Source organism: Hirundo rustica, chromosome Z, assembly GCF_015227805.2.
Source record: "Hirundo rustica isolate bHirRus1 chromosome Z, bHirRus1.pri.v3, whole genome shotgun sequence".
NCBI classification, from domain to species: domain Eukaryota; kingdom Metazoa; phylum Chordata; class Aves; order Passeriformes; family Hirundinidae; genus Hirundo; species Hirundo rustica.
In genome coordinates this window covers 10,840,740-10,855,733 of record NC_053488.1, presented here as the reverse complement: position 1 = coordinate 10,855,733, position 14,994 = coordinate 10,840,740, and the positions used below count along the sequence as shown (strand labels likewise).

Here is a 14,994-nt window from a genome sequence, read left to right as displayed (position 1 = left end):
TTAAAACCATTACAAGAATATGTGTAGATATTCTCAATTTATATTGACAGGCCCCCTTTTAAAGGGCAGCCATCAAAGGAAATGTTAAGGGAAGACAGCAAATAAAAAACATAAGGAGAGGAGAAGTCAGGTCATGGAAAGGGTAGTATCAGATGGCAAGCAAATAAACACAGAAGAAAGGAAGTCTGGTGTGCCAGAGAAAACATTTGGAATCAGCGGATGTAAATACAGCTAAGAAATTGCAGTAAAACAAAAAAGCTGATGAGAAACAGGTACCTAATTGTCTGTATTAAAACAAAACAAATTTTAAAAAAATCAGGCTTGGGACTAAGTAAAAAGAGCTATATCCGGTGGAGAATAAAGGCAAATAGAGCAATATGCTTGTCAGGATTTTCCAGTTTGAGCATTCCTGACACTTCCATTACCATTCCATTTAGTTTAGTCAGTAAGATCTTCCAGTGTTGAATCATGAACATTTGCAGATGAAAAGTCAGATGGCCAGCTTTGCTCAGAGGATGTAGAACATACTAACTGCTCATGAGTCAACTCCTGAACCACCAGTATTGTGCCCCAAACAACAGGGCAAATAGAAGTGCAGCTAATTCCAACACTCAGAAGCTGGTTTGAAAATATCTCAGTCAGTCCTGTCTGGTGCCAGTCTTGGGAAGATCACTGCTGGTGGTGAACAAGGTCTGCATTGTTCTTCAATGCATTGCTGCTCAGACTTCCTTTGAAAGAGATTAGAGTGCCAGCCTGACATCAAACATCTCTATAGTCAAAACACTCAAGACAATCTCAGGAACCGAGAGCAAGTAGGTATGGCAATTCTATCCTGCATTCAGAGCTGCTGATAATATGAATGGGGAAGATAAAATCTGAAGATGATGTGAGAAAAAAATATTCAGCATGATCAACTGTTTTTTATCTGCAGTGTTGAGAAAAGCACTGCCGTACCATAACAGATTAGTGTAGTCAGCTGTTAAACAGACAAGTTGTCCAGACTTCTTAAATATTTAAAGGTGTGTTCCCTCATTAACATTTTTCCTAATAATGAAGGAAGAATGGTGTAAAAAGACAGTAAGATACAAAGAGATATTAGGGATAAACATTGTGATGGTATTCTAATAATTGAAGATTGGAGGACTAAATAAAAAGCAACTTATATCCTCAGCCCTGAACAGCATCATTTCTTCTGCTGTGAAAAGGAAAACAGAACCACTTCTATTATTAGGCTACAAATACTTACAGTGTCTAATAATTCAATGAACTTGGAAAAGAAGTAAAGCCAACAAGTTCGCACCATCTGCAAGAGTAAAAATCAAATTGTCAAACCATAAAAGTCATAAACAAAACTGAGCAGGACAAATAAGTACCTATATAAAGGAAAGTACTGGGTCAAATGATGTTCCAAGGTTGACAGAAATATTTAAATGTATAGTTTGATTGGGTTTTTTTTAAAAAACACAAAACAATGTTTAAACTTAAAGGAATTTTAAAACCAACAAAAACAAGCCAATGAATTCCTTGCCTCTTTCCTTCTCTCAACCAACCAACCCGTCCCTCCAGTTAACTCACATGCTCTACATTGTGCAAGAGGGCATTTCCATTTAGTACATTCCACTCTATAACAGCGCATTCAAAAAGCAGGCTGTTCAAAAAGCATTTCTAAAAATGAAGTAAATATATAACACACTACTTTGAACAACCTGGTCTAGTGGAATGTGTCCTTGCTCGTATCAGTGGCGGTGGAACTAGATGCTCTCCAAGGTCACTTCCAACCCAAATAATTCTATTGTTCTGTGATAACAATTCGCCTTTGTCTTTGGCAACTTACTCTTAGAGCTGTCGGTGACCTCGAGTAGTCAACGATATCACACCGGAATGAGTATCCCGTGGCCCAGCCTGACATAAGGAACTGGAGGAAAGAAAAGGGCGAAGATTAACTTTACATCTTTTGAAAAATTCATTAATTTTGGATTACTTTTGCAATCACTAAGCAGGAAGGGGAAAGCAATATTAAAAACACCTTAAATCAGCAACTTTGTCAATCATCTACCTGTGTGTGGGATAGCTACCACATAAATCCTTTGCTGTTGCAGATTAATGAATTTTTAATTCCAGGACCACACCCATAGACAAGAATTTTCTTCCTACACCCATTATTTCAGCATTAGTAACTGAAGAGAAGAAAGAGATGCATCTCAAAACCAGTGTTAAAAAACAACTTACTGGGTAAGTAAGACCACAAAACCAAATACAATTCTTTTGAACATTGCTATCACAGCTAACTATCTTCATACAAAAATGAATACAACATGGCGTCTTAATACTCGAACAAAATGAGCACAACAGAGCCATCGCTAATCATCATTAAAGACAAGGAACAAATCAATATGCATGATATACAGTTAATATCATAGTTTCTAAAATTCTCCTTAGTTAAACTTCATAGTTCAATTAGTTTTCCACTAATACGAGTGACAAGAAGTTACAACTGAGAGCACACACATGACCAAAGGACTATATGTACCAAATGTATTATAATCTTTTCTCTTGGAATATATTAAATTTTGGACAACAGAACAATATTAGTATTATACTTGGCTTATTCTACTGCCAGCCACTACAAATCTCTATTTTAAATCTTTATGATGCTTCTCATTATCACTATCCACTCATGCATTGTAAGAGCATCACCTCTCCTAACAGAAGCAGGCTTTTAACTTTCTGAAAGAACTGATTGCTTTAAAAAAACACTTTCTTTTGGAACACCAGCAAAACAGCACAGTACTAAAACACCCATCGAATTACTTGGTTCCAAAAAGGGAAAGAATCAGCTTCTTGCTGATCACCAGACAATACCAGAAATTCAGTTGCTTACACTCTGTCCATGCACTCTTTCATGAAACTGTAACGTGAAGGTCTTGACCAGCAGACTTACTGAATACCTTGTCAGTGTCAGAACGAACAGAAGTTTTTTTCTTTTATTGTTTCTTTGTGGGTTTTTGTTTGTTTGTTTCTGAGGTTTATAACCAAAACCAAACTTGGAATGAAATTCCAAAATAAAATTTGTCAATTTTTCAAAATAATGTCTAAATAGCAAAAGTATTCATCTTGCCCACTGCTTTCCACACAACAGTCATGGCACAAAGTAGCTGCTGCTGCAGTGCCTTTAGAGAGTTAGAAGAAATGTTAGATGGTTCACTGTAACTCATGATAACGTTCACGCAAATTAGGGTAACAGGAACATATCCCGCCAATTTCGCACAATGATCTGACAACTTTTTATTACTAGGTTTGCCAAACCTGAAATAGCCACATAGCCTGAGAGTCACACACAGGGTCAGTACTGGCACAGTGATGCTTCACCAAGCAAACGTGTAAGGCTGTCATTCACACAATACCATCAACAAATAGCTACACTTCAAAAAAACCCCACCAAAGCCCACCAAATCCCAATAAACAAGTAAAGCCCAACAGCAGCAAATTGCTTTTGAAAAAAAAAGAGAATTTGCTATTTTGGGTTGTGAGGAAAATCAGCGTTAAAAATATTCATAATTAGGGCTTTGGGAGAAAGCAGGGGGCAGAGGTTGGAGGTTTCTTGTTTAGAGGGGTTTTGTTTGTTCATTTAAAGGACAAAAATGCCTTGAATTAGATTTTGTTAACCCCTGTAGATTTCTGTCATTTAAAGGGCAGATCTAGCTGAAGATTATTTCACAGGAGACATATTCTATACAGTGTTTGAAACATCAGTTGTTCCTTCCCCTTAAGGGCAGGTTGTCATATTATCACCTGGTAGGACAGAAACAATTACAAAATATAAGAAGAGTACATTGTCTGCTTTACCTGTTGCAGTACAATGAATTTAATGATGAAAACTTTAAACTTTTTAAATTATGTATAATGACACAGAATGTCCTCTTTCTGGGTATGACTTATTCCCTTTTTCCAAGAATTACAAGTTTAGCATACAGCTTGGAGAAATATAATTACTACCATGACAATAATATTTTATTGAGAATTGCAATGTGGGAATTATATTAATAAATTTATTAAAAGTTAGTTGTTAAAGACATGAAATACATAAATACATTGCAAGCACAGTACTTACTTCATAAGTCATATATAAAGAGAGGGCTACCACACTAAAATTATAAAACGTCATGATCTGCCTGAGTTCAAAAGGTTTTTTATTTTCCATGAGTTTGGGTCCCAAGGAAGTGACAAAATAAACGTAGGTTCCAATGATAAAAGTTGTTGGAAAAGGTGAAGACATGAGTGGCCAGCCTTCCAGTCTTGGATCTAGAGGGGGTATGGGGAGAAAAATAAAAGAAATCAGATGTCTACAGTGCTTACTAAAACAGCTACAGAAAAGTATTTAATTCTTGATGGTCTAGGTTTTTCCACCACCAATCACGTTTCAGAGTCCATTCACCTCAAATCCATACTGACTGGGTAACAAGATTTAACCCATGTGGGATTCAGCACTTCTTTCTTCACATATAATGAAAAGGAGACACAGAATCACGAGTGACACGATTTTCTGTCTTTACAGCACAACAAAACACACACGACAAGAAAGTTATAATACAACAACCAAATGTTGCAAGTTACTCCACAGTTATGCCAGACAGCTGTATTGCAGAGGCACCTCCTCCTAAGCACACCCCACTCCCTCTCCCTGCAGCTGAGGCTGGCAGGTATTTCATCTGAGCATCACCGTGATTCCACTGCACCCTTCGGTGGTTAATCACAGAGTCCTAGATCACCAAAGACTGGGATACATTTCTCCATAAGCAGGTGAACTGATACAAACCTCATGTAATTTTCTTTATTTTTTTCTTTACTATTCTGACTTTTGGAAGATTTGGATTCTCAGAATGATCCCAGACTTAACTACTGACTCAGTAAATTGCTTTCATGGTTTGCTGCTGTATTTTAAGGGTAAAATTATACTACTGTTATATTTGTCAAGTGTTTAATTCATAGCCAAATATTTTAAGTCAGCGAATTTTCAACCCACAGCATTCAAGCAACCTTTCACCCATGAGACCCTCTCATGTGGTTAACAGCCACTGGAAGTGTAAAAACAGATTGAGGAGGAGAGTACATTACAATGCTGCTCACAGCTTGTAATATGCCAGTGCTACTGCCCACAGACCAAGGAGGACTGTGACCCACAGCACGAGGAATCTGCTGGTGTGCACTGCAAGAGAACCACCATCTCTTCACAACTGACTGTTTTTGTTGTAGCCTCTGTTGCCCTGCTCCTACCAAACCTCTCCTGCTGTTCTTCCCAGCCTGATCCTGAGAAAACCATGTTCCACCACTAACACTATGATACAAAATGCCAGATACAAGCACTGTTGGGCATGGAGACAGCTCAGGTTCTGGAGTCATGGATACTGCAGCAGAAATGCTCACTCCATCCCAATCCACTTCACCTCAGGAGTCATATTGAATTAACTCCCTGCCCACTTGCAGGCTGTGCTTCAACAGAACATGAAAACTGGTACTCAGCTATGCTGAAAAAGATAAACCAGTAATCTTATCTATCAAACCTTAATCACTTCTCAATTTTTTTTTTTCCAGGAACTAGCTAATCCCTGTCACTATCTGTCCACCACAGTGAGGAACACTGAGCCTGATGGGTCTTAACCCCAAAACTGAGGTGTTCTCTATCAGCTTTTGGTAAGCATACAGAATAACAAGAGTGACAACGTAAAAGCAAAGCGTGATTAACATCCCTTTTCAAAGTACCACTGTGACAGAGTTAATTACTCCAAGGATTAATTTCAAAACACTGAAACTTATCCAGGCTTGGGTTTGTTGTGGTTGGTTTGGGGTTTTTTTTGTTGTTTTTTTTTTTAATTTTGCAAAAGCAAAATGCAGTTACACCATATGCTGCATTAATTAACTGATAAAATACAATTGTTTGGTAATGAAAGAGAGTTAAAACTGTACATTCAGCACCATAAAAAACCCTCAAACTATATATTCAGGCAACCAGAGACACTGACAGGAGAATCACTGTCTGCACTTTATTTACTCTGAGTTTATATCCATAAACTACCTGAGTTTTGTTTACTTCCTATTTTAAAATGCAGAAGCTAGACTGCCATGTTAATTGGTGACCTGGCAAGTCTTACAAATATTCACAGGATGACACAGCTACTTCTAAGTAGATAAACAGCACACCCAGCATAGCTGCACATTGCTATTCAAAATTATTGGGAGTTAGTAAGTTTTAGATTTAAATGACTCACCTGCATCTTTAATCCATTCATCATACAGTAGTATAGCCTTTGATGTCAGATTGCTAAAGGCCATTTTCACTTGATTTTTATGATGCTGCCTGCAGAAAACAAACCAAAACAGAAATATGGATTTCTGTCAATAAAGATTAATAAAGTTTTTTGGGAAAGATTTTCAGGAAACAAAGTAGTAAAAAGAGAGAAAAGGCTAACAGAGCACCATATGTGAAGTACAGATCAGGAAGCATTATCTAGCCACATCCCACTATACTTGGGTCTAATTTACAGCAGAGCTGTTATGCACAACAATATGATTTTGCAATCTCTACGTACAAACCAGGTGCTTCTGTGCCATAAAGTGTTATCTCAAGAAACTGTGCTGTGGTTAACCATTACAGTTAAGAGGTAAATATGAATAAACAACAGATGCTTAAATTATTTTTTATCACCAACTCCACAAGTCCAAGCTGCTGATATATGAGGAAGTTCAGCTTTACAACACTTATGATTGAAAAAACTTCTCTAAATAAGAAGTATTTCTAAGGTATGTGGGAAGGAGAAAAGGTACTGACATGTCAGCATACTCCTTTTAAATACAGTAATTAGTCATGTTATAATTAGTATGCAAATCCCACTCTGATGAATCAACTGTTTCTACACCAGAATCATGGAATGTCACAGTACCAATGGCAATACCATTAACCCACAAAAATTATCCAGCACATCCACTTTGCATGCTGTACCTCCTACTTATGTAAAACTTTTCAGAGAAGTATGTTTATATGAATACTGATTTTTTTTTCTCCACAATCAAGCACTAATCAACCCTTCCCTTGCCTCATTCCTCTTAGAAAATACCTTTTAAAAATCCCAGAACATTTGACAGTGTTTTTCCCCAACTCAGTGTCTCACTTTACCATATGAATTCTATCAATACCTCTGTGCAATCTTCACACTGTATTCACCTTTATTAGTAATATTTATTTATGATTTCAGGCTGCAGCACACCTTAATAACAAGCTCCCTTACCTTCTGGCAGCCCTTCTGCATCTCCTCCAGGCTAAGCCAGCTGCAGGCTGAGAGAGCCAGTTCTTCCCTCATGATGGTAATACATCTCTCTCCTCAGATCTCCCCACTATCATGTTCTCATTTATCTTCACCTTAACAGTCCAGAAAAACAATTTCACCCTTATTTCCACTTCTACAAGTACATCCTGTTCACTGCCATTTTGCAGGAATTTTTAGCCACTACACTCACCCTTCATTGCAAGATGCAACACAGAGAAGCCTGCCTCCATTAGAGTTCATCTGACCTACCTCATCTCCATTCTCATTTTGCTGCCCGCTTATTTTCCTGGTTGCACTTCTGTCCTGTGTTTGAATATCTGAATCCACCACCGATTTCACGTTTGGAAAATATTCCCTCTGCAAATCTCTTTTAAGTTCACATTTTCTACAAATATCTTCCTCCAGCATCAGCATTTCTTAACTCAATGTCGCTGCCTTCATGCTGACCATTTTCATGCATCCTGTATTCATATTACAACATTTGCTTCAGCGTTCTATGCTGATAAATGTGCTGACAAAACAAGAAGTAGGGGGCATCTTCTTTCTTTACTAATGGAAACATGAGGAGCACTCTTGCATTTGACACTAGCAATCACATGAGAGAAAGGATTTTATGGTTAGAGGCAAATTATAAATATTATTGTCACCTTGCTCCATAAGCCAACTATGGATGATATCAAACACACGTAAATCCAACCCTGTCCTGAACACCAGGTACTTCAGAGTGCTCAACTGTGACAGCCAAGCAATTCAGCCGTAACTGGTGCTGGGGAGGAACCATTAAAACTGTTTACTTTATAAATAACTATTGTATTAAATTGTTAGACTGATTACAGTAAATTACTCTTTTAATCCAGTATTCTTTCAGGCACATGAGAGCAGTTGTTAAGAGAAAAGGCAAGGCAAACTGAAAATACTTCATGCAGTAATTATAACAGAATTCTTCCAAAGCCCACAGAAACCTTGTGCAGAGTATTGCTCAATTTTTCAACAAATATATTCAATCAGTACAAATAATCATATTATATTTAACTGGTTCTTTGGTAAGAAAAGTAGCTTACTGATTTCACTGCCATTCAGTATTCCCACCCTCGCATCACTGGAACTCAGACTGGCTAGCTCAATATGTTGACTAAACTTTAGTTAAACAAGAAATCTGCTTCAAAGCGTGCTCTTAAAAATCCAGAAAATTCAGTGTAGATTCTGGCACTGAAACAATTGCCATTTAATAGCCATGTGTTTGGTTTGCATAGACAAGCTTTGGTAGTGGGAGGGCTACAGGCTGGCCTCTGTGAGAGGCTGTGAGAAGCTTCCTCAGTGTCCAGCAGAGCCAGTCTCTGGTGGCTCCAAGGATGGATGTGCTGCTGGCTAAGGCTGGGCCAATTAGAAATGGTGGTAATGCCTCTGTGATAACAGATGTAAGAAGCAGAAGAAACACCTAATGTTTGCGCAGTTTTAATTGCCACAGAATGAGAACACGTGAGAGGAACAGCCCTGCAGACACCAAGGTCAGTGCAAAAGGAAGGAACAGGAGGTGCTCCAGGCACCGGAGCTGAGGTTTCCATGAGACCATGGTGAGGCAGCTGTGCCCCTGCAGCCCATGGAGGTCCCTGGGGATGCAGAGACCCACCTGCAGCCCCTGGAGGAGACCCAGGCCAGAGCAGGTGGATGCTTGAGGTGAGGTTGTGAACCCATGGAAAGAGAAGGCCACAATGGAGCAGGCTTTGCCTGAAGGATGCTCCCCATGGAAGAGTGACCCACATTGCAGCAGCTCATGAAGAACTGCTGGCTATGGGATGGACCCACACTGGAAAAGTTCATAAGAACTGTCTCTCATAGGGAAGACCCCATGCTGGAGCAGGGGAAGGACTCCTCTCCCTAAGCAGCAGCAGAAACAATGTGATGAACTGACCACAACCACCATTCCCCATCTCCCTACCATTCTGGAGGGAGGAGGCAGATCTGGGAAGGAGAGAAGGGTGTGGAGGAAGGCGTTTTAACTTTTCATTTTACTTCTTACTATCATGCTCTGATTTAGTTAGCAATAAAGTCAATTATTACCTTTAATTCATATCTGTTTTGCCTGTGAGGGTATTTGGTGAGTGATCTTTCCCAGTCCTTATCTTGACCCATGAACCCTTTGTTGTATTTTCTCTCCCCTGTCCAGCTGTGAAGGGGAGAGGCTTTGGTGGGCATCTGGCACCCCGACAGAGTCAACCCACTACAATGGGCTTGGGGTGCTAATTGTTATACCGTCTTTTCAGTTGTCATTCAACAACTGCAAACTCACAAATAGACAATTCTTTACATTTACTCGCTTGACTTCTCAACTTCACTTTAATTTTTGCATCAGAAGTCAGACAAGCATGCTGTCAGCATTTAAACAGCAACTCTTATACCTGCTAGGCATGGAGGCCAAATGGAAGACTTACCTGGAATCAGACTATTTCCAATAGATTTTTTTCTAGTTGTAGTAGAAAGGCTTATGATGAAAATAGGGAGACTGACACTTGCCATACTGATGGTGAGGGATTTGTCTCACCTTTCCTGACCCCAGCACTCACACCTCCTCTTCCTTTAAAACAGTCATCAAAAGTTTAGACAACAGAGGCTCTCAGCCTTCAAGATTTCTTTTCTATTCATAATCAAGCAAGATACAACACAGAAGCTACCAAACTTCTTCTGAAAGTTTCTGGAGTTCAGTAACTCTAGAGTTAAGTAACTTGAGAGAAGCATTTATACAAAAAGTAGTGCCATCCTCACCACTCAATAGTGACTGATCAATTAATCTGAATCTAAAGCTATGCAAAATACAGTAAATTAACTCCGGATATTTTAAGAAATAATGTCTGCAAGAAAGACAGCGCTGTTCAGAACTTTCCTACAGTTAAAAGGTTTATTTAAAACCAACTTTATATATATGACATTACTATTTCACTTTCAATGAGCTTTATAATTCTACCTATTTTCTTAACTAACTACCCAGTTTTCCTTCATATATCCACTTCTATGAACAATAGTTTACACTAATGTTAAGTTCCCAGGAAAATTTTTGTTAACCACCCACAAAAAGAGAGTTAATGGCAGCATGGAAAATACTGTGTCTTACCTTTCTACACTTAGTTCACACACACTGGAAAATAAGATGATCAAGGCCTGCATTTCTTTTAATAGAATAGTGAAAAAAAGGAAATCACATGCCTACACACAAGATAAACAACTAGCTTGTGTTTCATTAAAAAAAAAAAAAAAAAAAAAAATTTTTTGAAAGACTGTTTTTTTATTAGTACAACTGTGTTGTTAAGAAGTAAACTGATAATGCTTTGACCATCATGCAACCTTCCAAAATGTTCAGCAGTTTTGTAGGCTACAGACAGAAATGATCTTCTAAATGTGAGACTGGAAAGAGCTCACCTGAAAGGTCAAAGAGTTGGGGCCAGCAAAGGCCATTTGTTAAATACAGTTTTAGTTCTTCTTACTATAAAGTCATCGGCTCACTATGCATTTGTATAGCCATAGTTCAATCAGGAAAACATACACTTGGTTTACCTATCTGCTATTGTACTTACAGAATCAGTAAATCAGAACTTTTATTTCCAATATTCCCCTCTCTACTCATATCAAAATTTAAAAATGCCATTAAAATGCACAATAGGTTGTCCCATTGGTAGCAAACTCTCTCAAAATTAGGTAACACTAGCAGACTAATTTTCAAAATTGGGTTATTTTAAACAATACATTGCAAACAATCTACATAAATTCAAAAATGTAGTCATATAAGTAGTCTGCCCAGCTTGAAAAGTTCTAAATAAGAGGCAGTTCTCTCAAACATATGCAACTGGTAAACAAACATCGAAATCACCTCAAAAATGTATGCAAGATATTCAGTTCTTCAAAAGAAATAAGCATGACTTTTCTTTTTGTCAATGGAAATAATACTGTGCACTTAGTCAAGTCAGTGTAGTAGCATAATTTCTGAAGACATCTTTAAACAAATGTGCATCCACCACTATAAAAAAAGGAGATGTAAGTGAGGCTAAGGAGGAAGAGGGTCGTGCTAAAGAGCAAAGTAATCTGCTGTGCTCTGGTTGCCTGCAGCTCAGCAGGCAGCTGGAAGAGGCCGCTAACTGGGCTGAGCTAAGGCTTACAGCTTGGCAGAGCCAGCTCCAACTTGGACCATTACCTTTACTGGAGAGGCAAGGGCAGATAAGACTGTTTACACCAATGAAAATGCCACAAATACTACAGCAAACCATATGAGAATGTCTGATGATGAGAAGTGGTAAGGAAACAAGCTGTTGGAAGTGCTCAAGTTCATTTAGCTCACAAACCTATTAGTGAGTTTTGTAATGGGAATTACTGGTATGCCTCAAATATTCCTAATTTTTAAATGAGAACGAGACGTTTCTCACATTCCTTTGCTTAACCCACATGAAAGATATTTCCCATTCTTTGTGCTCATTTTTTTCTCCCTACATAGTTTTAAAATAATAAAACAGATATCGAGATTTGCTCTTAAATAGTAATTTTACAATTCTTTTATGTTAATGGCTAGTAAACACAATAAGCACACAAAAGAACTTCACCAAAAAAACTCAAAAAACCCAAGCAAAACCAAAAAAATTAAACCATCTAATGTAAGCTCTGTCACTCCAAAAAACAAATTCAGTGTGAACTTTAAACACTTAATATTAAAAATTTACATTAGAGGAAAAAAAGCTTATTATTAAAAAGACAGACAAGGTACTTTCACAGTGATCCTTCAGAAAACACCTGGAGATTATGACAACCCAGTGCAGAATTCAGTGGTCTAATTTCCACCCCAGATGGGTTCCAAAAGCAAAGCTTCTGGAGTATCACAGCTAGCACATACACACCATACAGTGATGAGTGGAGGATCATTCACCATGAAGATCCCACTGGAAGAGGGGAAGAGTCTACAGAAAGCATTGACCCATGCAGGTCTGATTTCAAAATTACAGCTTAAGAAATGGCATTAATACTGGATTATATATTCAGGCACAATTATGAAACCTTCATGTTTCAGAATCACTTTGTATACTGTTGTTAATTCTGCTCTTGAAGTTCAGAAGGTAATTAAATTAGGACGTTTCACAGATGGTATCTTAAGATTTACCTGGGAAATACCAGCTCTGCCCTTCCTATTTCCCAAGGCTGTGTGTTACATAATTGCAGTTGTTTTAACTACATTACTCCCTTATGTCACATGGCAAGCAACTACAAACTGCCTATTATATTACATGGATTAGTCACCCATATTCTGCAACAAAGTTTTAAACTTTACCTGGGTGTCACCTGTTGTTATGGATTTTCCTGAGAGAAGTTTGTCACCTTTTCCGTTTTTATGCCTTCTCTCAACCACCCAGACTAATTTTTGAGAGCTTAATCTCACATGCAGGTTTGCTACATCCTGCTTAAAATTAGATGGCTTTTTCCTTTTTGTTAATACTGCTTATAAACACAGCCCCTGCTAGACAATGGATATCCTAAAAACAGATTGAGGCTTAGAAACATCTACTTACAAAATTTCTTGTTGGAACTATTCAGTAAGATATCTAACACTTATCTTTTTGTGTAGTCACCCTTTTTTACATAGCACCTCTTTATTTAATCCTTTGCTTTTTAAACTAGTATCAAATCTGTTATTTACCTATGTGACTGAAGTACTCTAAGCAGCAGAACTACCGAAAACAGGTTTTATTCCAACCACACTTCACATTGGATTTCTGTCTGTCTAATGGATTTCCCACTCTGCTGCTGTGTAAAATAAAGACTAGTTTGTATTTGCTTCCACACCTCACTGTAAATTGTAAAAAGAACAGATACTGAAGACTTCACAGCAAAGCTGAACAGTAACAACACAATTGGAAAATCCCCTTCTTACGGAACAATTTCAGGAGCACAACCCTGCTTTGTACCCAGCTCCCAGCTGGAATTACATAGGCACTTTCTTGGATCACATACACTGAATCTATCACCAGTGTCTGAATGAGGAAGGCCCCTTGTGCAGTCCAGTCCCATAACATCACTTCCAGCAGGTCTCCTCCAGGCAGCTGCAAGATAAGTCACAGTAGCTCACCAATCCAAATGAAAACTTAGGCTTTGAGAAAGACAAAAAAAAAAAAAAAAATTCTCAGTCAACGCAGACTTGAAAGGCTGAACTGGCTTGTGGAAAGGAAAGATTAAAACTCACAAACTGAAATGCCGCAGGAAGGGAGAAAAATGGGAATAACAGCCCTGTCATAGATCCCTTTAAGCTGATAATGAAGTCATGTAGGGAGGCCACATCATCATACAGTCCCACCTACTCACAGACAATCCTGTACTAGACCCCTAGTCAAGAACTTCACATGCTCCACCTCAAAAAGTCATCACTCTGTCCACCGGGGACACCCTACAAGATGAGATATGAAGCCACAAAAATTACACTGTGCTACAGTAAGGTAATAAAAGACCTGTCATCACCAATATCTTAAATATATCACCTGAGGTTGCAGGGATGCATGTGAAATGATCCTAGGGACTAATCTCCTACGTCACATAGAAAGACTTATCAAGTCTAAATAGTTCTTGCAACCATAGCCTGGAAGGCAGTTTCTTTACAAGTCTGAATCCAGTTATCAGTTTAAATCAAGTATGAGATTCTGCACACATCTTTGACATGTTCTCAATTTCACTTAGGACTTGAGCACCATGGACATCAGTGTATCTTCACCAATTTTCTCTCCTCATACATCTAATGTTTAAGAAAAAACCCAAAAATATTAGCAGGGAAAAGTTCCTAAGATTTTAACTTGTTTTCAGTGCTCTCCTGCCTTTAATAAAACCTTGTTACTGAGCATTTAAATGTCAGCCATCCTTCAGCCAACTAGTCTCACCTGCCTACTCTGCTGCAGTGAATGGCTCCTCACACAGCTTAGAACAGAAGCTCTTCTCCTTGGCGCCCCAGTGAACAACTTACACTTGGCTCCTTTGAGTTTGATTCCAGCCCAGTGACACCAGGTCACAATGTCACCTAGACCTGCATACACAGTAACTCTTGTGGCACACACAGCATGATAACTTTCACTTAGAAGTCAAAATAAGGCTGTTAATGCAACCTCACTTCCATTAGATAATGGTATATCATTACCCTTATCAAAGGCCTTTGATAATGCATTGATTTAGTAACAGGGCCATACCTGACCCAGGTTAATATCCTTCTTCCCCAAAGGATTTAGACTCTCCTTTTTCCTCCTTACCTTACTGTGCAACTAGGAAAGCAGCTTTTCAGATTTTCTTCAAGGACCAGATCAACTAAGCTTTAGTTACTTTAAACAGACTGTCACAAAACAGGAACTAAGGGCTAGAAAGCAGTAACACAATGTAGTATTTTCAGCTGTGCTGCACAGTCATGCTAACTCATACCCCTTGTGCTCCCTGCTTGTTCATCTACAAGCCAGCATCTTAGTAAGACACAGCTTTTACCCATTCTGTTTGTTTTTCCTCTACAAACAACTATGGTAGAGACAGTTCTGATAAGGCTATGTAAGAATTATTTACAGCTGTGGTGTTTCTAAACTGTATACACATCATTAGTAACTAAGCAAAAGAGAATACAGAGCTCTGAACAAGAGGGGTAATGACTGCTATTTACCTGCACTGCAAAAGA

At 38.4% G+C, this 14,994-nt stretch overlaps 1 protein-coding gene across 4 annotated transcripts in view; it reads right to left on the bottom strand.

Moving 5' to 3' along the window:
* The window catches only part of ELOVL7 (ELOVL fatty acid elongase 7), a 33,474-nt gene that overhangs the window by 7,466 nt on the left and 11,014 nt on the right, over positions 1–14,994 (bottom strand). For 2 of the 4 annotated variants that reach the window (XM_040090158.2, XM_040090160.2), the window contains exons 2-5: positions 6,267–6,355; positions 4,112–4,302; positions 1,835–1,915; positions 1,247–1,303 (exon numbers count right to left, since the gene is read on the bottom strand). In XM_040090158.2, coding sequence (XP_039946092.1) covers positions 1,247–1,303; positions 1,835–1,915; positions 4,112–4,302; positions 6,267–6,330 — 393 coding nt within the window. In that variant the 5' untranslated portion in view covers positions 6,331–6,355. Of the gene's footprint in view, positions 1–1,246; positions 1,304–1,834; positions 1,916–4,111; positions 4,303–6,266; positions 6,356–7,283; positions 7,415–14,994 lie in introns of all 4 variants that reach the window. The other 2 variants (XM_040090159.2, XM_040090161.2) reach the window with 2 other exon arrangements.